The sequence below is a fragment of the Microcebus murinus genome, chromosome 5, assembly GCF_040939455.1.
Source record: "Microcebus murinus isolate Inina chromosome 5, M.murinus_Inina_mat1.0, whole genome shotgun sequence".
Classification (NCBI taxonomy): Eukaryota; Metazoa; Chordata; class Mammalia; order Primates; family Cheirogaleidae; genus Microcebus; species Microcebus murinus.
Window position 1 is genome coordinate 108,175,649 of NC_134108.1, and position 27,533 is coordinate 108,203,181.

Genomic DNA, 27,533 nt, shown 5'->3' on the forward strand with positions numbered 1-27,533 from the left:
GCAGTGTCTGCTACAACTTTTAACAGTGATGTCTGTCAGATGTACCTTTGGAGTAAGGGGTCTCATGACCTGGTTTGGAGCCCCACCTATAGTTTGTGAGAGATAAGAGGTTATACATAAAGTCAAGAAAGTACCAGAGAAGGATTCAGACACTTGCCTTAGGAGATAAAAGAGCAGTAAATTGTTTTATTTGAACAATAGTATGGCACTGAAGGACAGAGAGATGAATAGAGCGGTAACTTCAGATACTTTCTAAGTGCAGTTGATCTTTTTAATCTATAGTAGTGATATTGCTGATTTCCTTAGGGATGGTTTGAGTTTTTAAAAATGTTTAACTGCTGCCAAAAGTACTACAGGTCAAGTATTCCTTATTTGAAAGCCTTGGGACCAAAAGTGTTTGGGATTTTGGATTTGTTCAGGTTTGAGAATCTTTGCATATATATACATAATGAGACACAGTAGCTTGGGGATGGGAACCCAGTCTAAACACAAAATTCATTCACACACCTTATACACACAGCCTACAGGTAATTTATACAATATTTCAAATAACTTTGTGCATGAAACAAAGTTTGTGCGCATTGCACCATTTAAAAACAAAGGTGTTGTATATGGAATTTTCTACTTGTGGCATCATGTTGGAATTTAAAAAGTTTTATTTTGGAGCATTTTGGATTTTCAGGTTAGGGATGCTGAACCTAATCAGAAGTGAGACTTGAACATTAAAAGTTTGGAAACCACTGTTTTATTTGCTTAGTAGTACATAATTGCATCAATACTTTTATCTTAATTACTGTGAAGAATCTGATGACTCCCCAGTTGTAACTGTCGCCAAGACTTCTCTCCTGAGCTCAGGCCCTCTGATTACCTTCTGGATATTTCACACGCACCCCTTGCTCACCATGCCCCAGCCAGAGTTCTCTTGCTCTCCATAAAAGGTACTCCAAAATGTTTCAATTAAAGTGAAGAGACCTAGCACTCTGGGAGGCCGAGGCGGGCGGATTGCTCAAGGTCAGGAGTTCAAAACCAGCCTGAGCAAGAGCGAGACCCATCTCTACTAAAAATAGAAAGAAATTGATTGGCCAACTAAAAATATATAGAAAAAATTAGCCGGGCATTGTGGTGCATGCCTGTAGTCCTAGCTACTCGGGAGACTGAGGCAGAAGGATCGCTTGAGTCCAGGAGATAGAGGTTGCTGTGAGCTAGGCTGACCCCACGGCACTCACTCCAGCCTGGGCAACAAAGTGAGGCTCTGTCTCAAAAAAATAAATAAATAAAATAAAAATAAAGTGAAGAGAAAGAATCAAAAGTCCTGATGAATGGAACCATGAAATGTTTCATCTTTTTTTCTGAGTTTAAAAAGATCATGAAAGTAATATGTTCAGTGTTGAACTACCTATTTATTTTTATTTATTTATTTTTTTAGAGGCAGTGTCTTGCTCTGTCACCCATCGTAGAATGCAGTGGCCCAATCATAGCTCACTGTAACCTCAAACTCCAGGGCTCGAGTGATCCTCCTATCTCAGCCTCCTGAGTAGTTGGGACTACATGTGCACACCATCATGCCCAGCTAATTTTTTTTTTGTAGAGACAAGGCCTTGCTATGTTGTCCAGGCTGGTTTCAAACTCTTGGCCTCAAGTGATCCTCCCACCTTGACCTCCCAAAGTGCCAAGACGCCTGACTAAACTATTTAAGTAATACAAAAATAAAATTTAAGAAGCCAAAATTCCTTCTTATCCCCACTCCTCCCAAATCTCATTCTCTAGCGTTAACAACTGTTTTAATAGTATCTGTTTGGTGAGTTATGTTTGTAAACTTCTTGTATATGTAAGGAAATATATACACACATATATGCTTTTCCCCACTCCTAAAAACAGGATCATGTTACAAATTGCAACTCACCCTTCACTTAATAGTACATGTTACAAATAGTACATGTTACAAATCTGCAACTCACCCTTCACTTAATAGTAAGTCTTGGATATCTTTCCATCTTTTTGTGTCAGTATTAGAAGATTGTTTATCTGGAATGGCTAAGACCTCACCTGTTCCATATTAGTGATATTTTCAGAGTTTAGGTATCTTAACTTGAGGGGAAAATGATGAAAAAGATATTTTTGCATGTAATATTTCTTAATTGTAATCCAGTGCTCTAAAATAATTGTACCCACCAAAATCCACAAACAACTGGGAACCATGGTTGGTGGCTTCAAATAATTAAGATACACCAAGCTGTTTATGTCACATGTATTATCTCATTGTGACATCATCAACTGACTTTTTTTTTAATGGCCCAAAGGACCAGATCATCACTGGGCACCATGCACCATAGCAATACACTTCATTTATTATAATGGTATTCTTTTTTAATGGATGAACATTTACAAAATCCTTTCTCAGTTTGGTTGTTTGGATGTTTTTGGTGTTTAGACTCTTAGCTAAATGATTATCTACTATATCTACTTTATCTCATCCTTTTCAAAGACCACATAATATTGTGTATTTTCCAAATTTAAAGATTCACATGACCATCCTCTTGAGGAAAACTTTGAAATACTTTTATTTAGTTATACAATTAATTTAGTGGTGACTAAGCAATCTATAAATGTTTACGTGAACAGATCTGTGCCTGTATTCTTCCTACTCTTGACTTTTCCCCTATGCATTTAAGCACATCTCATTATTTCTTCTTAAGCCTTTGTTCTCCACTTTTTATTCACCCAAAGAATTTTATGTTTTCCTTTTATAACCCTAGGGTAAGTATCATACTTCTCACCTGTCATTTTCTAATGTTTCTACATCCCTCTTCTTAATTTTTGTGCTCACAGTATGCTCTCTTTCTCTTATTTTCAGTTCTTCTCAATGTTTACCACTGCCTAGTGCCCTTTGGAGATGCTAGCAGGGGTCCTCAAACAACAGCCTTTGGGAGAACATTTATCCCACCTGCCAGGTGTTTTTGCCGCCTGCTACCTGTCCTGCTTAGCAGCCAACTGGTCCTGGGCCCACAGTGCACATGTGTGGAATGTGCGCCGCGCTCTCCAACGGCCCTCCAACGGTCTGAGGGACAGTGAACTGGCCCCCTGTTTAAAAAGTTTGAGGACCCCTGTGAAGATATGTAAACATCAGGATTTTTTTTCCTTATAAAAAAAACCTGTTAGCCAAATACTTATTCCTAGGAAATGTCCCATTTTATTCTAAGTAGTGTCCTCAGAAATATTTGAGAGGTAGTTGCATCCACAAAATAAAGACTAAGTGTTAAGAAAGGTTGAGCAATCAGATAATAAAAGAGTATGTAGAAGTGAAAAACATTATTACTGAATTTTTTTAGAAAATCCCGTGAGCAGACTAAACAATGTATTCAATATAGCTGATGAATAATTGGTGATCTAAAAATTTCATCAAAGAAAATCTCTCAGAATATAAAGCAGGAAAACAAAGATGGAAACAGAAAAAAGCCCAGTGGTTCTCACCATATCTGTGCTTTAGAATCATCTAACACACTTTTTAAAAACACTGATGCTTTGGCCCCACCATAGACCAATTAAATCCAGACTTGCTGGGGGTGGAGCCCAGACTTCAGTAGCTTTTTTAAGGCTCTCAGGTGATTCTGATGTTTAGCACAGGTTTAGAAAAATACTTAATAAGAAATCTGAAGGATAAAGCTAAAATGTCCCTAGGTTTGGCCAATGGGAAGCACAGAAAAAAAAACCCAACAGATATTTTTAAAAAATCCCAAAATGTCCAAAGTCTGTCTAATGAGACTTCTAGAAGCAGAGTACAGAGACATTGAAGGAAAAGAAATAATAGAATTTCTGGAGTTCCCCAGAGACTTGTCTTCAGCAGTTAAGGGCCAGGATATCAAGACCCGTATAGGATCTAAGGAAAGAAGACAAATACTTCAGCATATCCTTCTGATACGTCTGAACTCCAGGAATAAAGAAGATTCTTATGTCTTCCAGAGAAGGAAATATGAGAGCGCCTGTGTGCGCTCTGGAGGGAAGTAAACTTACCTGGCCTGCCTAACCCAAACACAGCGCTGCGCCGGTCCCCTCAGCGCCTTTCCCCTCAGCGCCGCGCTCCAGTTCATTCCCCTGGCCCACACCTGTCTTCTTACGCTGACCCCAGGCCTGGAGCTCCTGCAGGCTCCCCTGGGATGAGCTGTTCTGCAGCTGGCGTTTGGAAGGCAGTTTGCTCTTTGTTCTTCCTGCACCCTGATCTCATCTGCTTGTGAGTTTCCAGGAATCCCCCCAGGGTTCTAGTTGAGTGATATACACCTTTTTTTGTTTTCCAGCTCAGTTAAGGTTTTACAGATTTTAAAAACCTTTTCTTGTCATCCCAGTGTCATCTTAGAAAAAGTTGATGACTTAGTACTGTCTTTTTGAGGCTAAATAAGGTAAAATCAAATTAAAGGGGAAAAACTATATTCAGGTTCATTCTTTATTATATAACATTAACATTTAAATTGTGTGATTTTTTTAGGTTTTTTGTTTTGATATTAATATAGCCCTTTGCTTCCTGCTTTTTATTTAAAAACTAATTCTACTAAGCAGTCAGAGTTAAAGCAAATTTGGTCTGTTTGCTTTGCTTTCTTCAGTAATTGTGCTGAGAAGAAAAGTGAGTTTACCAAAGAATCGTCTTCTTTCTGAAAACCCTTCTGTTAGACAGTAACGTAATCTGATGCAAGATATCTGTATTCTGACAAAGAACAACAGCATTGCAATATATACGGGGAATTAGCGGGTAAGGCTTTAAGATAACTCCTCATCTAGAGAGATCTGATAATTTAGTTACGTTAACCTAAGTTTTTAGTACACTGTTAATGAAATATCAAGCATATTGTCATTTTTCTGTTACGTGTCAGGTGCTTGCTGACTAGCACTTTGGAGAGTCTGTGCTTATCTGGCATGTCCATAACAGAACAAACTGTGTGTTCCCTTTCCGACTTACTAGGTAGCAATTTTCCACCTTTGGGCAGTTTGGCACAGTAAGCTTTATCATAGATTAATATCCATAGCTACATAGTGGTTTTAAATCCAGGGTGAGGGAAAGAAGAAAAGTCTCTCTTATGAAAACAATGAAACTTTCTCAGTGTGTCCTAAAGATTTTTAGGAATTGTCTGTTTTTTCTGTCTTTTTCATGTGACACTCGATCAAGGAAAAGGAGTTTTACTTACTTGTTTTGTTTGCTTACAAAAACCTATACTCCTAAAGGCTTAACAGAAATGAAGGGGAAATATTAAAGGACACCACAAGTAATCATAGTAATCTTAGAGGATGGCTCTTGTCAGTAGTACTGAGTCCATATGAAGAGAAGTACTATGAATAATTAAAACAGAAAGATAAAAACAATGAGAAAACAAACTTTTCTGAACTTTCAAAAGCAGATGAATCTGGAGAAATAAATGAACTGAATTTTCTAAGTATTAATACAATTAATTACTTGTATCCTTTGAAGTGTTGGAACAAAAAATGAAGAGCAAGTTCCTTTATCATATGGGACTTTGTAAAGCTGGCAGATCAACTTATATAAGTTTCCTATTTATTTGAATTTAAGTAAGGCATTGTTTCCAGAGCAGTAAGGTTAGAACCAAAGAAAATGTTTCTTTATCAATAATATTTTCATTTAAAAATTTAGCTGAACTCCAAATCATGAGCATTTGAAAGAAAGCCTTGTCTTTGGATGTGTTGTGATCATGTTTGCTCAATGCTTGTTTTTAATTTTCTGTGACATTTGCACATGTGCAAACTCTCTCAGTGATTGATTTGAAAACAAGTGAAAGACATCATGACATCCATGAATACTTAAGCATGTGTATCTGAAGAATAAGAATATTATTCTACATAAAACCACAATACTATATAACACTCCAGATCTTACATTATATAATAAAAATAAACTAATATACAGTCTATTTTTTCTAAAATTTTTATAATTCTCCCAAAGATGTCCTTTTATTGAGTTTTTGCCCCCCTAATCCAGCATCAAACTGGATTATCACTGGTTACATTTGGTTGTCATATCCCTGTAGTCTCCTTTAATCTAGAACATGTCTCCTGTCTCTTTTTCTCCCCACCCCTCTTTTATTTCTTTTGTCCTTTATAACATTAACATATTTCAGAAGTCTATGTCAATTGTCTTATAGAATCTTCTACAATCTGATTTTGTCATTTCTTCTTGATTAGTTTCTGGTTAAATGTTTTTCATAGAAATACCACATAGGTGACATATATTTCCCACTACATCACATCAGGAGCCACAGTGGTACCAATTTGTCTCATTGTTGTTGCAGAGTTTGATTGTGATGCAGATTGCTCATTAGACTGATATCAGTCAGATCATTTCATTGGAAAGGTACTTTTTCTGTTTTGTTGGGGTTTTTTTGCTTTTTTAAATTTTTTTTTAAGAAAAGAATTTAAATTTTTTTTTTTACTTATTTTTATTAGCTTCTACAGCCTGCTGTATCCATTTTTAATAGTAATCTGTAAGGTGGTACTTTGGGACTGTGTGGCTGTTCTTTCCCAATACTCGTACACCTGGTGTTTTTAATTGGTTCAATGCTTTAAACCAGAATTTACCCAGGGGTCTATTGATGGATGTTAATATATCTGTGAAGCCTCAGGAAATTTTTTGTGTGCATGTATTTTCCCAAGGATATAGTCCATGACCCCAAAAATATTTAGAAGACCTTTTCTCTCTGTTGTTGAGGTGCCTTCTACAAGTTCCTGTGTATCAGACAAGTGTGTTATAAGCAGTAGGTTCCATCCCTGTTCATCTGATTTTCCTGATTATCTTGCCCAGCATCATGTAGAGCCTAGGTACTTAATTTTTGTTGTTTGTTTGAGAACAATTTGTTCTGGCCTTTTGCTTATCCTGAACCAAACATTTGGATCTCTTCTGTTTGGTATAAACTGTACTAGAAACTAAAGCACAGGGGCTTAGTCCCTGGTTTTTGGTGTTCTCTTTGAAGATTTTTGGCCAAAGCAGTTTGATTTTGTGTCTTTGTTGACATTGAAGTCAACAGTTGTCCTTTGGAAATGAGTTAAAACACTACAATATATGTTTAAGTTGTTGAATTATTGGTTGTATCAATAATGCATTTTTCACAGGTACAAAACCTGTGTAGACAAGAGGGCCCAGGAGGTCAGCCTTAAGTTTGTTATTAGCCTGATAGCTCTAGAAGTGGTTGATTCCTGGTCTTCCCTGATCAATCAGGGAGCAGTGTGGAATTCATCATGGCAGTGGCTGGGTGTGTTTTGTGTAACCTGTTGATTAGCCTATTTGTTACATTGCTTTGTTTTGCATGAAAAAGTGTCTCTCAGATGACAGACAATAAGAGTTAACATTTGGATAGTATACTTTTAAAATATACATTATACAACTTAATCCAGGAGGTCACCCATGAAAATAGATGTTTTTATTCTGATTACACAGGTAAGGAAGGAAGCCTTAGAGAAATTAAAGTAGCCAACATACAAACAGCTTATAAGGAGCAGAGAAAGAACACCCAAATTCTATTACAAATTCCTCACACTTTCTGTCTTACCATTCAAAAAGAGGCATTCTAGGCTGGGTACGGTGACTCACACCTGTAATCCTAACACTCTGGAAGGCCAAGGCAGGAGGATCCCTCAAGGTCAGGAGTTTGAAACCAGCCTGAGCAAGAGTGAGACCCTGTCTCTACTATAAATAGAAAAGAAATTAATTGACCAACTAAACCTGTAGAAAAAATTAGCCAGGCATGGTGGCATATGCCTGTAATCCCAGCTACTCGGGAGGATGAGGCAATAGGATTGCTTGAGCCCAGGAGTTTGAGGTCACTGTGAGGTAGGCTGAAGCCATGGCACTCTAGCCCTGGCAACAAAGTGAGACTTTGTCTCAAAAAAAAAAAAAAGGCATTCTAGGGAATCTAAATATGAGCAAATCATGGCCCTTGTTCTGAAGAATCTTTTAAATCTAATAGGCATGTCTTCTTATGAATATATTATAGACAACAAATTGAGAGAAGAGCTAAGGAAGTACCTAAAAGGGCAAAATGACCTCCATATATAGCGTCATGGTCGGCATGTTGAATGTTTTGGGGAAGAAGAGAGAGTAACCAAAAGCAGGGCTATGGGAAAGCACCGGACTTGTTATCGGTGTGGCATTGGAATTGGTCTAGTTTGGCTAGAGCATGAGTTTCATGGAAGAAAGTAGTGGAAGCTAGAACCAAAAGATAAGTTAGGGCCAGATTGTGAAGGGCCTTGAATATCATGAGGAAGGCAGGAGATAAAAAATGTGGCCTTGCAGAGAAGACCCACTAATGATGATATATATTATATTTTTAAGTTATGACTCTGTGCTAATCTTTTTTTTTTTTTTTGAGACAGAGTCTCACTTTGTTGCCCAGGCTAGAGTGAGTGCCGTGGCGTCAGCCTAGCTCACAGCAACCTCAAACTCCTGGGCTCGAGTGATCCTTCTGCCTCAGCCTCCCAGGTAGCTGGGACTACAGGCATGCGCCACCATGTCCGGCTAATTTTTTTTATATATATATATCAGTTGGCCAATTAATTTCTTTCTATTTATAGTAGAGACGGGGTCTCGCTCTTGCTCAGGCTGGTTTTGAACTCCTGACCTTGAGCAATCCGCCCGCCTCGGCCTCCCAAGAGCTAGGATTACAGGCGTGAGCCACAGCGCCCGGCCTGTGCTAATCTTTTAATATATGTTATCTCATTAATGTTTTACTGTAACTGTATGAACAGTGTACTATGTCCATTTTACAGATGAGAAACTAAAGCTCAACGAGATTAAATAAATAGCTAATGTCAGGAGCTTGGAACGAGGACTCAGACTCAGGCCTGTCAGCTTCTGTAGCCTGTTCTGTTGACCACTGTGATAGATTGCCACTTCTTTATCAGATGGCCTGAGAAGTTCTTAATTCTCTTAAGAATATGGCTATAGGAAAAGGATGTTTTCAAAGTTCTGAGAGGACGTCTTGTCACTGTGTATTTGTGTTAAGGAATGTAATCAGCACCAAATCTGACTTGTACCACTCTCTAATTTGGGCCCAGAACTAGATGGGAAATTAAAGAATTGAATGATGTTTTATTTCCCTACCTGATGACATCAGTGCCTGCTCATAGCAAATGCTTTTGTTTTCATTTTCAGTGTCTAACCTTACTGGCCCTAAGTAAATCTTAGGTTGGGTAAAGCTCAGTTCCTAGGGGCATTTAAGATGCATAAAGAAGTGATATTTTTCCTTGCTAAAATATGTTTCTTCTTGGCAGGTTTTCTACTTATAAAAGACAATGACTACTGATGAAGGTGCCAAGAACAATGGAGAAAGCCCGGCAGCCACTGTTGCTGAACAGGGAGAGGATATTACCTCCAAAAAAGATAGAGGAGTATTAAAGGTGAGGCCACAAAGTTGAATGACATGCAGGGAAATCTGCTATCTGGAAAGATTGTTTATAAAAATCTTTCTTTGAGGGGAGCTGGGGGTGGATAATGTTTATTGAGGCTTGCTCAGTGCTAAACAATATAAACTCTCACTTCATCTTCATAACTCTGAGGTTTTTGTTTTTATTTATTTTATTTATTATCATCTTTTTTCTTTTTGAGACAGAGTCTCACTCAACCTCAAGCTCCTGCACTCAAGCTATCCTCCTGCCTCAGCCTCCTGAGTAGCTGGGACTACAGGCGTGCACCATGGTGCCTGGCTAATTTTTCTATTTTTTGTAGAGACAGAGTCTTGCTCTTGCTCAGGCTGGTCTCAAACTCCTGGGCTCAAGCAGTCCTTCTGCCTCGGCCTCCCAGAGTGCTAAGATTACAGGCGTGAGCCGCTTTGCCCAGCCAAGTATTATTATTATTATTTTTTAAGAGACAGGGTCTCGTTCTGTCACCCAGGCTGGAGTACAATGGTGACATTATAGCTCACCACAGCCTTGAGCTCCTCGCCTCAAGCAATCCTCCTGCCTCAGCCTCCTGAGTAACTGGGACTACAAGTACATGCTATTATGTCTGGCTAATTTTTTTTTTGTAGAGATAGTGTCTTGCTGTGTTACCCAGGCTTGTCTTAAACACCCGGCCTGTTATTACTATTATTTGTTTTAGATACAGTGTCTCAGTGTTTCCCAGGCTGGCTCAAGCAGTCCTCCCATCTCAGCTTTCCAAGTGGCTGAGATTTTTTTTTTTTTTAATTTCAGAGTTTTATTGTATTGCACTAAAGGAACAGCAGGATAGTTGTACAATTTTCTCTCTTGTTCAGTTTTGAAAATCTAAAGTACTTGCAAATTCTTAAGAATACCTTTACCACCAGATTAGAACAGTAAGCATAATAACAAATTTCTTAATAAGTAATGTCTTACAAATAAAAACACATTTAAAATAGCTTTAAATGCCTTCTTTACAAGTAATTCAGCATATTTTTATATCATGTTCACTTATGCTTAAGAATTAAAGCAAGTATATTTGTTACTCTGATGGAAATATGGGAAATCTCTCATTCATGCAATATATAGGGGTAATATTCAAGTTGAAGGGAAAAAAATCCTACTCTTATTTTTGTAGATGTACCCATATGTAATCATCTACATGATAGAAGAAGAAACCCATGAAGTTTCCCATGAGTCAGATATACATTTCCAGCTCATCAGAAGCACCTGAGCTCTATCTATAGCTCATTTATAATTAGATGTTGTTTCAATAAAAGCAAAATGAGCCCTACCAATTCCTATAAACAAAAGCTTCCAATGGACTAAGGACAGTCAATAATTAATGCAATCATTCAGAGGATTATGGCTGTTCCTTAAGGAGTGCAAGTTCAAACCTGTCAATACCGGAGGTAATCATTTTATATTAATTTATGCATAATTCCATTTAAATTCTTTATCTGAGTATAACATATGAAAATAGTCTTTCCACAAGCAAAAATGTGGAAACATTTAAAAAATGAGTCATTTTTTTAAAGTAACTGATCAGATTCCATAGGCTACTCTTGGAAACAGGATCTTGCTGGATAGAATCCCTTCATCTGGTGGCTTTTTGCATACACTTAACTGGACCGAATCTTCTATGTGTTGTTCTAAGAGCTCACCAAAACATAGATCATGCCGTAGAGGTAGTAAAAAAATGCTAGAAGATAAAAAGCTAATTTGCACCATCCTTCTTTCTGACAATATGCTAGAATATCTGCATTCATGATGGTTGTAGGGTCATAGAGTCCTGGTCCACTCATCACTGGTCTACTCATACACCTCCAAATATGACATGCCAAGAGGGGCATATTGAGACCCAGTGTAAGCCACTCTGCTGCACAAAGAAACACGACACAGAAGAAAGCATGGATGAGGTACTCTGGAAGTACAAGAGGATTCAGGGTATTACACTGGGCTATGGGTTCAGCCTTAGCTCATCAAATGCTATAATGTGCCAGATGGCGAAGAAGATGAGCGCGGCGGTGAGCAGCAGCGCCAGCATGTAGCAAAAGGCCGCGAACGTGAACGCCGTGGCCGGGGAGGAGCAGGCAGCAGCGCTGGGGCCAGCAGAGAAAGGCGGCGCAGGGCCCTCTGGGTAAAACCATTCACTTCCCCGGCCTCTGTAGTTAATCATTTTCCCATTTTTTAATTCGTAAGTCACAGTGGTGTGAGATACCAATAAAATACAGAATTCAGAGCACCCCTTGATTCTTCAGTCTTACAAGTAAATAAACTGAAGCTGAGAGGTTAGTGGCTTCAGTCACATTAAGTAGTTATTTCTTTTCTTTTTTTTTTTTTTTTTTTGAGACAGAGTCTCACTCTGTTGCCCTGGCTAGATAGTGCCGTGGCATCAGCCTAACTCACAGCGACCTCAAACTCCTGGGCTCAAGCAATCCTCCTGCCTCAGCCTCCCGAGTAGCTGGGACTACAGGCATGCACCACCATGCCCAGCTAGTTTTTTCTCTATATATTTTCAGTTGTCCAGATAGTTTCTTTCTATTTTTAGTGCAGAAGGGGTTTCGCTCTTGCTCAGGCTGGTCTTGAACTCCTGAGCTCAAGCGAGGTTCTCCTACCTTGGCCTCCCAGAGTGCTAGGATTACAGGTGTGACCACCATGCCTGGCCTGAGTAGTTATTTCTTCTGTGCTATTATTACACATAGAAGTTTTGTATAGTTTTGTTTTGCTTTGCCTGAAAAGATTATCTTATACATTCTAAATATTGCCACTGTGTTGAGTTTTAATATCTCCTGTGTCAGTAGTAGCAGATAAGAATTTTTGAGTTTGTTTTGTTTTATAAAAAATACTGCTTATTTGAAAGGCTTTCTTTTTTGCCTAAATCTCTTCTGAATATATGTGTATTGCTATTCACTTTCTATGTGCCAAGCCAAATTTGGAGACTTGCATGTATAGAATAAGGGTTTTATGCTACAGATTTACATTATGATACCTTCTTTCAGAAGTTTTCTCAACCTGTAGCTCATCCCAACAACACTCATCCCAAATTCTAGGGCGTTCCTAGAGACAGTGGAGCTTCTGCAGGCTGTCCTCAGCATCTCCCTACCTCTACTTAAGGCTTTCCCTTTCATCTTTTCAGAGTGCCCATTCCAGAGAACATGGTCCTCAACTTGCCTCAGACTCTGCTTTATTCTAGGGAATAAATCTAACAATAGGATTCTTAGGCTTATAAGAAACGTTTGAGATTGAAAGCCCTTTAAATCATATCATTTTTCACCGTGGGGGCTTTTGATTAAGATTAAACAGGTCTAGTAACTGTGTGATCTAGAGCAATTTAGTTTAACTTCTCTGTGATTAAATTTCCTGTTTATAAAATTAGAATAATAATACCACCAATCTCATAGTTACTAGGATTAGGTAAAGCACTTAGCACAGTGCCTGTTCTACAGTAATCTCTCCTATTAAATATTTTATTTTTTTAATAAAAGAACCTAGGTAGGTGTGGAAAGTCAGTAACTATCACAGGAAGACGCAATTTGGGCTTACATTTTTTAAATGAACTGAGACTACATTGTATACTTAAGGCAACTCCAGATTCAGGTTCTTCTTGCTGGGGAAGCCTGAAGTGAGACCACAGCATGACTTGTGATGTGGGTGGCTCTCTATCTCCCTGGTAGCCATTCATCCCATACCCCAATTATTTGTCTATAGTCCTAGAAATGCAGACTCCCTTAATGTGGGACTAACAGTTGGGCATAGGCTCTGAAACACCACATGCAGTTCATGAACATCAGCACTTGTAGAATATCTTGTGATTTCTTTTAGATTAATTATTTTTAACTTTTTTTTTTCTTTTGAAGTCCCAGAAGAGCAGTAATGAATGTTTTTCCTTTAGAGAGTGTTTAGGGGCTGGGTGTGGTAGCTCATGCCTGCAATCCCAGCACTTATGGGAGACCAAGGTGGAAGGATCTCTGGATACCAGTCTGAGCAACATAGTGAGACCCAGTCTCTACAAAATAAAATTTAAAAACATTAGCTGAGCGTGCTGGAGCATGCCTGCAGTCCTAGCTACTCAGGAGGCTGAGACAGGATTGCTTGAGCCCAAGAGTTTGAGCCTATGATTGGGCCACTGTACTCCAGCCTGGGTGACAAGGTGAGACCCTGTCTCTTAAAAAAAAGTGTTTGGACTTTTGAGTAAGAAAGTTGTAGAATCTAAGTCCACAGTGTTTATGTTGGGTGTGGGGGAAGGGGGACACAACTCAAAAGAAAAATTTCAGAGCAAATAATTGAATTCTTTAAATAAAAACTTCCCCCAAAAATATGTTCATCGGATCTTAGCTACCATCCTCTCTTACCTACTAAAAATGATTCATTTGGCATGGATAATTGACAGACTAAATTAACTACCACATGCCTGGATTTGATTTACTTTTCCCAGAACTGACCAACTGCATTAGCAGTTTGCTCTGCCAAGAACAAAATAAATACACTGGATTTTACAATAGCTGAATACTTTTCAGCTTGGATTTTTTTTTTTTTTTTTGGTATTTCCTTTACTAGAAAACAAGTTATTCAGTATCATATTAAACTGTGTGATGATACTAATGTTACAGATTGAGTGTTTTTCAAATAATAGGAAGTGTAACCTGTTATACCAGGAAATAGAACTTTCTGAAATTAAAACAATCTAGGAGACTTTAGTCAGAAGCTAATATTTTTACCAAAGGAGGGAAATAAATAAAATCACACCTTTGAAACCTTGCTCTCTACTTCTTTTTGAACTTTCTTTTTTTTTTTTTGAGACAGAGTCTCACTCTGTTGCCCAGGCTAGAGTGCCATGGCATCAGCCTAGCTCACAGCAACCTCAAACTCCTGAGCTCAAGCAATCCTTCTGCCTCAGCCTCCCGAGTAGCTGGGACTACAGGCATGCGCCACCATGCCCGGCTAATTTTTTCTATATATATTAGTTGGCCAATTAATTTCTTTCTATTTATAGTAGAGAAGGGTCTCGCTCTTGCTCAGGCTGGTTTCGAACTCCTGACCTTGAGCAATCTGCCCGCCTTGGCCTCCCGGAGAGATTACAGGTGTGAGCCACCGCGCCCAGCCCTTTTTGAGCATTTTTAAAAATCCACCAATCTTTCTGGTCTAAGTCAGATTATATACGGACTAGCTCACAAGTTTACATTTTGAAAGATTTTAGTGTCAAAAGGATAGGGCTAACCCAATGAAGCAGTATTTATTGGTTAACTCTTTTGAGGGAATAAATGGTGTGATCAGGAATAAAAGTAAATATAACAGAAAAATATTAGTAAAGGACAATTTTCTAACAGTGATGGTTATTTTGAGAATTATGAAGGAAGCCTCTGGAAAGGATGGATAGTAGTATATTTGCAGATCTGCCTGGGTGTCTTGGTATGAACTGTGTGACCTTAAATTCTCTGGTTATAAGTAAAAAGTTTCACTTCCTTTTTCTTGATGTTGTCTTTTCTAGATTGTCAAAAGAGTGGGGAGCAGTGAGGAAATGCCAATGATTGGAGACAAAGTTTATGTCCATTACAAAGGAAAATTATCAAATGGAAAGAAGTTTGATTCCAGTCATGATAGAAATGAACCATTTGTCTTTAGTCTTGGCAAAGGTAAGAGGGTATTTTTTGAGTTTTGCTTTGCTTAGATTTATTACTATATTTGTATTATATTGGAGCAGTGGATCCTATCCTTGCCAAAAGAGAGTACTAGCACTCAAAATATGGCCCAAGGATCCTGCATTTTCCCTGAGATTTTTTTACGGGGTCCATATGTCAGTTATTTTCATAAAAACACTGAGATGTTATTTGCCTTTTTACTGTGTTGACATTTGCACTGATGGCACATGAGCTACAGTGGTGAACACTGCTCCCCCTTCTTCCAAGGATGTTGTCAGGAAGCACTCAGAATGGCCCGGCGTTTGACATACCATCACAGGCATTCAGGAATACATCCTCTAACAGAACTAGGTTGTCCTGAACCCCAGGTAACAGAATTGTTTACCTTTATACCAACAAGGTTGGGAAAGCACTGAAATCTGCATGTGGAGTGTGCCAGGCAGACTTCAAGGAGTTTGTGCTGTGAGACCTAAAGTTCTTAAGAGGTTGTCCAAAACAGAAAAGCATGTCCGCAGGGCCTACGGTGGTTCCATGTGTGCTAAATGTGTCCGTGACAGGATCCAGTGTGTTTTCCTTATTGAAGAAAGTTGTTGTGAAAGTGTGGAGCACAGAGTCAGAAAGCTAAATTTAAAAAAAATAAAAAAGCTTTTCTGAGTAATAAAAATTAAAAGGTCGAAAAAAACCTGACTGCTTAACACATCAAGGCACTGGCACCACCTATACCAATAGTCATGGTATTTTTCACTGCCACTCATCCCCTGTTTACATAAGGAATAAAAGCTAGATTCACTTAAGAAAGTCCTTGATAGACGGGCGCGGTGGCTCACCCCTGTAATCCTAGCGCTCTGGGAGGCTGAAGCAGGTGGATCACTTAAGGTCAGGAGTTCAAAACCAGCCTGAGCAAGAGCGAGACTCCGTCTCTACTAAAAATACAAAGAAGTTAATTGGCCAACTAAAAAAAAATATGTAGAAAAAATTAGCCGGGTGTGGTGGCGCATACCTGTAGTCCCAGCTACTCGGGAGGCTGAGGCAGGAGGATTGCTTGAGCCCAGGAATTTGAGGTTGCTGTGAGCTAGGCTGATGCCACGGCACTCTAGCCAGAGCAACAGAGTGAGACTCTGTGTCAAAAAAAAAAAAAAAAAGAAAGAAAGAAAGAAAAAAAGAATGTCCTTGACAAAGTAGTAGTAAAAATATTAATTTTGTTAAAACTCAGTTTCACATCATTTTGATATTCTGTGACAGAAAGGGAAGTCCACATTAGAGCTCTTTTGTATATAGAAGCATGATGTTGTCTCAAGGAAAAGCACTTGTGTACTTGTTTTAGTTGAGAGCTGAACTAGCTGCATTATTTTCATGAGACACCATTTTTACTTGAAAGGGCAAACTGATTATTCAGATTTGATTATGCAGTATTTGGCAGCATTTTATCCTGAAAATGAATGGGGTGAGCTGTGACTTCAAGGAAAAACAACTGACAATGTTTGTTGCCATAGAGATGGGTCGGTTTTTCTTTGTTCGTTTTCTTGAGATGGGGTCTTGCTATATTGTCCAGGCTGGTCTCAAACTCCTGCCTCAGCTTTCTCAGTAGCTGGGATTATAGACATGAGCCACTGCACCTGGCTGCCATTGAGTGTTCAAGTGAGAATTATAGTTTTAGAGAATTTATATCTGCCCTTGTGAGCTTTGACAGCTTTCCAAAACTTAAAAGACTTTTCTAATGAGATCAGTAAGTATTAATGAATGTGATTTTGGCCGGGCTCAGTGGCTCACGCCTGTAATCCTAGCACTCTGGGAGGCCGAGGCAGGCGGATTGCTCAAGGTCAGGAATTCAAAACCAGCCTGAGCAAGAGCGAAACCCCGTCTCTACTATAAATAGAAAGAAATTAATTGGCCAACTAATATATATATAGAAAAAATTAGCCCAGCATGATGGCGCATGCCTGTAGTCCCAGCTACTCGGGAGGCTGAGGCAGGAGGATCACTTGAACCCAGGAGTTTGAGGTTGCTGTGAGCTAGGCTGATGCCACGGCACTCACTCTAGCCTGGACAACAAAGTGAGACCCTGTCTCAAAAAAAAAAAAAAAATGAATGTGATTTTAACATATTGCACAGTGAAATGTACCAACATGTGGAAGATCTTTATAACTCAGAACCAATATTTTCCCAGTGACCAATGCAATATGTTGCAAGATCATGTGTGAGTAAACAGTCCATTCAAAGTACAAGCTAGACCAGTGGATTTTAATGTAATACAATATGAAAAATTCATTGATAACTTTTGGATTCCACATTGTAACTGACCTTATGAAACTTATGACTTGTCCAGTTTTGATGTAGTATCAGGTGATTATACTCACAATTATCTGAAAAGGCTATTAAAGTGTTCCTACCTTTTTCAACTATCCTTGTGAGTTTGGATTTTTTCCACATACTTCAACCAAAATTGCAACAGATGAATGCAGAAGTAGATGTGAGAATCTGGTTGTATTGTATTATATGTTACATTTGTAAAATTATTAAACAGTGCCATCCTTCTCCTGACTCTTTTGTTTGGAAAATATAAATTATAAAGATTTTTATATAAAATTATTTATGTTAATATGAGATAATTGTTATTTTTACATGAATTACTAAATAACTACTTTTTAATTTTTTTTTTTTTTTGAGACAGTCGCACTCTTGCTTGGGTTAGAGTGCCGTGGCGTCAGCCTAGCTCACAACAACCTCAAGCTCCTGGGCTCAAGCAATCCTCCTGCCTCAACCTCCTGGGTAGCTGGTACTATAGGCACGCACCACCAAGCCCATAATTTTTTCTATTTTTAGTTGTTTCGATAATTTCTTTCTACTTTTAGTAGAGACAGGGTTTCACTCTTGCTCAGGCTGGTCTCCAACTCCTGAGCTCAAGCAATCTTCCTGCCTCGGTCTCCCATAGTGCTAAGATTACAGGTGTGAGCCACCACGCCTGGCCAAATAACTACTTTTTAATTTTTAATATGGTAAATACCAGGCCAGGCACGGTGGCTCACGCCTGTAATCCTAGCTCTCTGGGATGCCGAGGCGGGAGGATCTCTCAAGTTCAGGAGTTCGAAACCAGCCTGAGCAAGAGCGAGACCCTGTCTCTACTAAAAATGGAAATTAATTGGCCAACTAAAAAATATATATATATAAAATTAGCCGGGCATGGTGGTGCATGCCTGTAGTCCCAGATACTCAGGAGCCTGAGGCAGAAAGATTGCTTAAGCCCAAGAGTTTAAGGTTGCTGTGAGCTAGGCTGACGCCACGGCACTCTAACCCGGGCAACAGAGTGAGACTCTGTCTCAAAAAAAATACATATATGGTAAATATCAGTAGATATGTCATATAAACAAAATCTCTTTTTTTTTTTTTTTTTTTTTTTTTTTTTTGAGACAGAGTCTCGCTTTGTTGCCCAGGCTAGAGTGAGTGCCGTGGCGTCAGCCTAGCTCACAGCAACCTCAAACTCCTGGGCTCGAGTGATCCTTCTGCCTCAGCCTCCCGGGTAGCTGGGACTACAGGCATGCGCCACCATGCCCGGCTAATATTTTTATATATATATCAGTTGGCCAATTAATTTCTTTCTATTTATAGTAGAGACGGGGTCTCGCTCTTGCTCAGGCTGGTTTCGAACTCCTGACCTTGAGCAATCCGCCCGCCTCGGCCTCCCAAGAGCTAGGATTACAGGCGTGAGCCACAGCGCCCGGCCCAAACAAAATCTCTTTAGAGTCCTCAGTTTTTAAGATGTAAAGGAGCCCTGAGGAAACAAGCTTGAGAACTACTGTTTACAAATACAAAATGTGATTTTTGCTAATTTCTTTTCAAATGCCTCTAAGTATCTTTAGTTAATAAGTTAATTTGATATTCTTACTTTTATTTATTTACTTTTTTTTTTTAAGAGACAAGAGTCTTGCTCTGTTGCCCAGGCTAGAGTGCAATAGTCATAGCTCACTGTAACCTTGAACTCCTGGGCTCAAGTGAACCTCCCACTCAGCTTCCCCAAGTAGGAAGGACTACAGGTGCACACTGCCACACGTGACTCATTTTTTTATTTTCTGTAGAGACTAAGTTTCACTATATTGCCCAGGCTGGTCTCAGACTTCTGGCCTCAAGTGATCCTCCCACCTTGGCCTTCCAAAGTGCTGGGATTATAGGGGTGAGCCACTTCACCCAGCCCTCTTTTTTTTTTTATTTTGTAAGTATAATAGCCCACACATCAGCTTTGTAAACCATGTGGCTGAGTTATATAACATCTTTTATCTTATCTGCCACAGACATAACAAGCATTTCTAGTCCATTCCTAGATTAAGTGTTGGGGAAAAAAGAGGTACTCTCCCTGTCTACCACTGTGGCTCTGTGTTGACTTAATTCCTTTTTCCTTCTGACTCTGTATCAAGTTGAATTGCTAACTAAGCATGGATCTGGGAAAGGAAACAGCAAGCAAGGAACTAAGGAGTTAAACTCTTTGCTACCCATAATCGTTTGCGTGTGGTGGTGAATTCTGCTTCCTATCCAGCTGTGCTCTTTCCAAACTCCAGCTCCAAGTGCTGCCTCTAGTGCTCCTTTGCATTCTTAGTGAGTTAATGGCTCATGTGATATTAATCTTGTGTTTGAATAAGATAGCAATCACAATCAAATATAGAATCTCATAGCAGATAATTATGAGTTATTTTATAATTTTTTTCATTTTTGTTGATTTAAGGATGTGAACCTCCAGGGCTACTAGAATGGCTATGGCATCATTATTTAATTTAGATGACCTCAGAGTGACTGGCTTCTCAGACCTCCTCGTTCCCACTGCCCCCTAAATCCTTACTCTACCCTTAAAATTTCTGTCTTGAATAAGTTGATGGATTTAAGATAAGTAGTCTCTTAGCAGCTGTCTTGGCAAGTAGAATTAAGAATTATTGAGAATTTATATTGCCACCTTCTCTACACAGATTTTCTCAGTAAAACACTATGGTGAATGACTCTTCATGTTTCCTAGAATTTTGAGCACAGTGAAATATTTTCAGAGTTCTTTTTTTTTTAAATATTAAATATAAGTTGTAGGCTCACACCTATAATCCAAGTACTCTGAGAGGCCGAGGCAGGAGGATCGCTTGAGCCCAGGAGTTGGAGACCGGCCTGAGCAAGAGCCAGACCTCATCTCTACTAAAAATAGAAAAATTAGCTGGGCATGGTGGCGCGTGCCTGTAGTCCCAGCTACCTGGAAGGCTGAGATAGGAGGATTGCTTGAGCCCAGGAGTTTGAGATTGCAATGAGCCATGATGACGCCACTGCACTCTACCTGGGGCAACAGAGTGAGACTATGTCTCAAAAAAAAAGGAAAAGAAAAAGAAATATTGGGGTAGAGTGATATACCGCTGGTAAAAATCTTATAATGTGTTTGGCTGTCTGTAAAACAAGAAGCATTGGTTAGGCAGTTTATAGTTTTATACTTAGATTTTATAGAAGTAGCTACTGCATCAAAATGAAGAAAAATAATATAAACGGACAGTAGCATAAATAGCATTTGAACTCTCTTGATCCCTTATATCGTACCTCTCCCAAGGGAAAAAATAGAAATATTTCGATGGAAAGTCATGCTAATTTGGAGAATTTAGTATGACATCAGTACTTAAAATAGAATTATCAGAGCCTGTCTGTAAAAATCACATTGAAAAAATACACATACCATAGGTATACCTATATATTTAAGCTATACCTACATACACATTGTATGTGTTTTTTGTTTTTTCTGTATCACTTTTATTTTTTTTCCTGCGCCAAGGTCTTGCTCCATTGCCTGGGCAAGAGTGCAGAGGTGTCATCATAGCCTCACACTCCTGTGCTCAGGCAGTCCTCCTGCCTCAGCCTCCTGAGTAGCTGGGACTACAGGTGTGCCCTGCCACACCAGATAATTTTAAAACCTTTTGTGGAAATGGGGTCTCGTTATTGCACAGGCTGGTCTCAAACTCCTGGCCTCAAGTGATCCTTGTGCCTCGGCCTCCCAAAGTGCTAGGATTATAGGCCTGTGCCACCACGCCTGGCCTCCATACCATCTTTCAAATTCTATGCTTTACTTTCTTTATCTAAAGAGACAGTAATCAAATCTACTATTATTATATTGCTATTATTATTATATAACAGTGCATAGTGTTATGTTGAGGATTATGCACACTGTTAGGAGATAATGGAGATAATGCACACTGTTTCTTAGCATTCAGCCTAACACAGTAAGCACTTGGATGTCTATTACTGTTATTACAGTACTAGGATTGACTGGCTTTATAATGGAAAGGTAAGAACTGCGTTGTAGCAGTTTGGGTACTAACTCTATTTTCTATGCATGCATACAAACCTTTTGAAGCAATGCTTACCTATCCTTTTTAGCCCCAGAAAGTTGGGAAAAACCAAAACTGAATCAATCTAAGAGAACTGTGGAATATGTTACAGAAATTAGAATGAAGAAGTGATAGTTTGCCTTAGTAGATTTTCTTAACTAAATATTACATGTTCTGAATTCCTAGAATTGTTCAGAACCCATTTAAAAAGAAGTTGAAGTAAGAATGATGAGGATTTTTATATATACTTCTGAAGAGTTCTGGTCTTTTCCCTTCCCTCCCTCCCTCCTTCCCTTCCTCCCTCCCTCCCTCCCTCCCTCCTTCCAGCAAATATATTTTCACTAAAATGAAGGAAGGAGATAGATGTGGGGATGAAGGAATTATTAATATTTCTACCTTTGTTCTTATAAGTAAATCAAGAACACTGAAGCCTCACCCCTCCCCACTCACCCCTTAAAAGATAGAAGGCTGCTTCATTTAAGTTGTTTTCGATGCTCTTGGTATGTGACTAACATGCTTGGGAATTACAAAGCCAAAAATCCTATTGATTATATTCCTCTCCTAGATATGAGAAGTAAGAGAAACAAATAAACCAATAATTTGGGATTCTTCACACAGTTATACTTCCCTCTTAATGTTAAAATTAAACCATAATGAAGTAAATATCAGTGATCTGCTTGTAACATTTGTATAATCTTATTTTTATTGCATTGTGGTCTGTGATCATTAGTAAAAATACCTGTTAATTTAGTTAGCCACTAAGACATTGAGGTAAGGGGGAAAGTATATGCTCAAAGACTAATAGCTAACACTTTTTAAGTACTTGCAATGCCAGGCCAAGGGCCTTATGTGTGTTATTTTATTTAATCCTCATACCAATCTTATAATTACTTTTTGAATTCTTCATATACTTTAGTGTAGTTTTGGTGTCTGTTACTCATATTAACATTTGTGTCTAAGCCTCTGTGAATGTTTTTTATTGAGATATTATTTACATATAATAAAGTTCATCCTTTTAAGCATACAGTTCGATGAATTTTGGTAATACCAAACTACCACCACAATCAAAATATAAAGCAGTCTCTTCACCCTAAAAAGTTTTCTTACGTCATTTTGCAGTCACTCTCTTTCCTGGACCAGGGACCCCAGACAGTCACTAATCTGGTTTCTGCTACTGTAGTTTTGCCTTTTCTAGAATTTCATATAAATAGAATCTTACATTGTCTTTCGTTTGACTTCTTTCACTTAGCATAATGATTTTGAAGTTCATTCCTGTTGAATTGCTGAGTAGTACTCGACAATATAGAAATGCCAGTTTGTTCATCCATTCAAAAATAGGACATTTGGGTTGTTTCCAGGTGGGGGCTACTATGAATAATATTGTTATAAACATTCCCATACATGTCTTTGTGTGGATTTATGTTGTCATTTATTTTGGTTAAATAAACACCTAGGAGTAGACTTATTGGTAAGTATATGTTTAATTTTATAAGATACTGCCATGCTTATTTTCAAAGTGGCTGTACAACTTTGCATCTTTACCAGCAGTGTGTGAGAGTTTAATGTTTTCACATCCTTGCCAACACATAGTATAGTTGGTCTTTTTAACTTGAGCCATTCTGGTACATATGAAGTGGTATCTCATCGTGGTTTTCATTTCCATTTCCCTGATGACTAGTGATGTTGAAGATAACTTTTCTTGTGCTTAATAGACATTTATATATTCTTTTATAAAGTGCCTTTTCAAATCTTTTGCCCTTTTTAAAAATCAGTTATTTGGCTCAGTATGATAGCTCACATCTATAATCCTAGCATGTTGGGAGTCTGAGGCAGGAGGATCACTTGAGGCCAAGAGTTCAAAACCAGCCTGAGCAACATAACACTCCGTCTCTGCAAAAAACAGAAAAATCAGCTGAGTGTGGTGGCACGCACCTATAGTCCCTAGCTACTTGGGAGGCTGAGGCAGGAGGATCACTTGAGCATAGGAGTTTGAGGTTACAGTGAGCTATGATGATGCCACTGCACTCTCACCTGGGCAACAGAGCGAGACACTGTTTCAAAACGAAAAAAAAAACAGCTGTTTGTCTTTTTGAGTTGTATTATACTTAAAAAGACAAGCACTTTGTTTGGTAAGTGTATTCTCCTAGTCTTTGGCTTGCCTTTTCCTTTTCTTAATTAGTCTTTCAAGGAGCAGAAATTTTTATTTTGATAAGTCCATTTGATCATTTTTTTCTTTTATGGCTTGGGTACCTACTATTAATATAACTAACCATTTTTGTTTTGGTTTGGTGTGAATTTTTTGTTTACATATGAAGAGACCAAGATACAGAGAGGCTAAGTAATTTGCCCAAAGATATACAGTAAGTTGTAGAGCCAGGATTCAAACCCAGACAATCTTTTTCAGGTTGTGTTATATCTTAAGATTTAAAACATAGCTCAAACTAGATACAAAAACAAAGTAGGTCCTGGTCAGCAGTATTTACTGAATCCCTGCTATACACAAGACATTTTTCTTACAGGAATGATAGATATGTCATGGTTAATGAGGTTTATCAAAAGCAAAATTATTGTTATTATGTGTTTGATATTGTGGGCCTAATTCCAATTTTAAAAGTTGTCTTTTAATCGAAACATTATATTTTTGTCATATACCTTTACACCTCTTATTTTACCACTAATGAAATACACTTACTAGTAGGTAAACATGTGACCAACTTCACCTGAGTTGGTGGTGGTTTAGCCATGTGCTCCCTTTAAATTTCTTTTGATACTCTTACTCCCACACAAATACATTCTTTTTTTTTTTTTTTTTTTTAAGACAGAGTCTCACTTTGTTGCCCAGGCTAGAGTGAGTGCCGTGGCGTCAGCCTGGCTCACAGCAACCTCAAACTCCTGGGCTCAGCGATCCTATTGCCTCAGCCTCCCGAGTAGCTGGGACTACAGGCATGTGCCACCATGCCCGGCTAATTTTTTGTATATATATTTTTAGTTGGTCAATTAGTTTCTTTCTATTTTTGGTAGAGACGGGGTCTCGCTCAGGCTGGTTTCGAACTCCTGACCTTGAGCAATCCGCCCGCCTCGGCCTCCCAAAGTGCTAGGATTACAGGCGTGAGCCACCGCGCCCGGCCAAATACATTCTTAATATCTGTTTGCTTTTTTTACATGCAGTTTAGGGGTATTCAGGATTCGTAAGGAGAATAATCAAGACAAGAACTCTGCCTTCAAGTGTCTAACAATTTAGCCTGGCAGAGTTGATCTTTAAGGTTGTCCCAGGATAGATGATGCCACCTTAGCTGTTTTCTTTCCCTGTCTTTTACACTATAAGCCATGAGGGTAGGGTCAGATTATCCTGTGATCAGTTCTCTTAGTAATTAGAGAAATGGCAAAAATAGAATGTAACATAAAAAATATGGACAATCGAAAAGAATTGTATACATAAGTCAATTTGTTCCATTTGTGATACATGTCTTGGTTGAGTGGGGATGATTATCAGAGCCCTTTTATAGTCATTTTAAAATAAGACTAGGCTGGGCATGGTGATCATGCCTGTGATCCTAGGACTCTGGGAGGCCAAATCTGGTGGATCACTCAAGGTCAGGAGTTCAAAACCAGCCTGAGCAGGCCGGGCGCTGTGGCTCACGCCTGTAATCCTAGCTCTTGGGAGGCCGAGGCGGGCGGATTGCTCAAGGTCAGGAGTTCAAAACCAGCCTGAGCAAGAGCGAGACCCTGTCTCTACTATAAATAGAAAGAAATTAATTGGCCAACTGATATATATATATAAAATTAGCCGGGCATGGTGGCGCATGCCTGTAGTCCCAGCTACTCAGGAGGCTGAGGCAGAAGGATCACTCAAGCCCAGGAGTTTGAGGTTGCTGTGAGCTAGGCTGACGCCACGGCACTCACTCTAGCCTGGACAACAAAGTGAGACTCTGTCTCAAAAAAAAAAAAAAAAAAAACCAGCCTGAGCAAGAGAGAGACCCTGTCTCTACTAAAAATAGAAAAAAATTAATTGGCCAACTAAAAACATATATAGAAAAAATTAGCTGGGCATGATGGTGCGTGCCTATAGTCCCAGATACTCAGGAGGCTGAGGCAGAAGGATTGCTTGAGCCCAGGAGGTTGAGATTGCCGTGAGCTAGGCTGATGCCACGGCACTCTAGCCTGGGCAACAGAGTGAGACTCTGTCTAGAAAATAAAATAAGACTAAATAAAATTTATGAGAAAAATATATAGGAAAAAGTAAGTTGCTTTATTGCAAAACGAAGAAGGAATGTCCATGTTATCAGTGATACGAGGTTTTATTTTGGTTTTTTAAGTATAAAATATAAGTAAATATACAAATAATTAAAGTTGAGATCCTGGAAATCCTTAAATGAAAGTGAAGCAGAAATGAATCAGATGCATTTTTATCTGAAGCTTATTAGTGATCAACCTTAAATGTTTACCAACTTTTATATTTTGAAAGGAAATTCTTTTACAATTAAAATATTTATCTTTCCTGCCTGCCTTTTTACTCCTATGTGAAAAATTATTTTTTTCTATGATACTGTATAACTTTCATCTTATATTAAATATGCTCATATTTCATGTATAAACATACATTCAAAAGTTACATATTCATAAAATGGAGATTATACTTAAAAAAAAAAGTTACATATTCAGTGGTTTTTCAATAAGGGTGCCAAGACTATTGAGTGGTGAAAGGACAGTCTTTTCAACAAATGCTGTTATAAAAACTGGGTATCCACATGTAAAAGAATGAAGTTGGATTCTTATCTTACACCATGTGTATGTACTAACTCAAAATGGACCAAAAACCTAAATTTAAGACCTAAAACTATAAAATTCATAGAAAAAAACAGAGGAAAATCTTTATGACATTAGATTTGGCAGTGATTTCTGGGGTATGACATCAAAAGCACAGGCAGCAAAAAGTAAAAATAGATAAATTGGACTACATCAAAATTAAAAACTGCACCAAAACATGCAATAATGATGAAAGGTTACCTATGGAATGGGTAGATTTGCAAGTCATATATCTCATAAGGAGTGTTTAATAGACAGAATACATAAAGAACTCTGACAACTCAACAAAAACAACAAAATAACCTGATTAAAAAATGCACAAAAGACTTGAATAGACGTTTCTCCAAAGAAGGTACACAAATGGACAAAAAGCATATGAAAAGATGTTTAACATCACTAATCATTAGGGAAATGTAAATCAAAACCACAGTGAGGTATTAACCTCATGACCATTAGAATGGGTACTATTAGGCCGGTGGCTCACTCCTGTAATCCTAGCACTCTGGGAGGCCGAGGCGGGCGGATTGCTCGAGGTCAGGAATTCGAAACCAGCCTGAACAACAGCGAGACCCCGTCTCTACTATAAATAGAAAGAAATTAATTGGCCAACTAATATATATATAGAAAAAATTAGCCAGGCATGGTGGCACATGCCTGTAGTCCCAGCTACTCGGGAGGCTGAGGCAGGAGGATTGCTTGAGCCCAGGAGTCTGAGGTTACTGTGAACTAGGCTGACGCCACGGCACTCTCTCTAGCCTGGGCAACAAAGCGAGACTCTGTCTCAAAAAAGAAAAACAGAAAATAACAAGTGTTGATGAAGATATGGAGAAATTGGAACCCTTGTACATTGTTGATGGGAATGTAAAATGGTACAGTTGCTATGAAAAACAGTATGGCAGTTCCTCAAAAAATTAAAAATATGATTACTATATGATCTAGCAATTCCACTTCTGGGTATATGCCCGGAAGAGTTGAAAGTAGGATCTCTAAGAGATGTTTGTACATTCATGTTCCTAGCAACATTATCACAGTAACCAAAAGGTGGAAGTAACCCGACTCCATCGATAGATAAATGGATCAACAAAATGTGATATTTACGTACAATTGAATATTATTCAGGCTTAAGGAAGGAAATTCTGACAGATGCTACATCGTGTATGAACCTTGAGGACATTGTGCCAAGTGAAATAATCCAGTCACAAAAAGAAAAATACGTCTGATTTTACTGACACGAAGCGTCTAGATTAGTTAAATACATAAAGTCAGAAAGCAGAATGATAGTTGTAAGGGGCAAGGAGAAGGAAGAAATGGGAAGTTGTTTAATGGATGTAGAGTTTCA

The 27,533-nt window shown here is 38.6% G+C and overlaps 1 protein-coding gene and 1 pseudogene across 7 annotated transcripts in view; one reads left to right on the forward strand and one right to left on the reverse strand.

The window, feature by feature from the left end:
• The window catches only part of FKBP5 (FKBP prolyl isomerase 5), a 102,659-nt gene that overhangs the window by 33,363 nt on the left and 41,763 nt on the right, over positions 1-27,533 (forward strand). For 5 of the 7 annotated variants that reach the window (XM_020286977.2, XM_076003408.1, XM_076003406.1 and 2 more), the window contains exons 2-3: positions 9,265-9,390; positions 14,900-15,044. In XM_020286977.2, the coding sequence (XP_020142566.2) occupies positions 9,286-9,390; positions 14,900-15,044 (250 nt within the window). In that variant the 5' untranslated portion in view covers positions 9,265-9,285. Of the gene's footprint in view, positions 1-1,367; positions 4,742-9,264; positions 9,391-9,899; positions 10,821-14,899; positions 15,045-27,533 lie in introns of those variants that run through there. The other 2 variants (XM_076003407.1, XM_076003409.1) reach the window with 2 other exon arrangements.
• LOC109730777 (protein cornichon homolog 1 pseudogene) lies at positions 10,936-11,824 on the reverse strand (annotated as a pseudogene).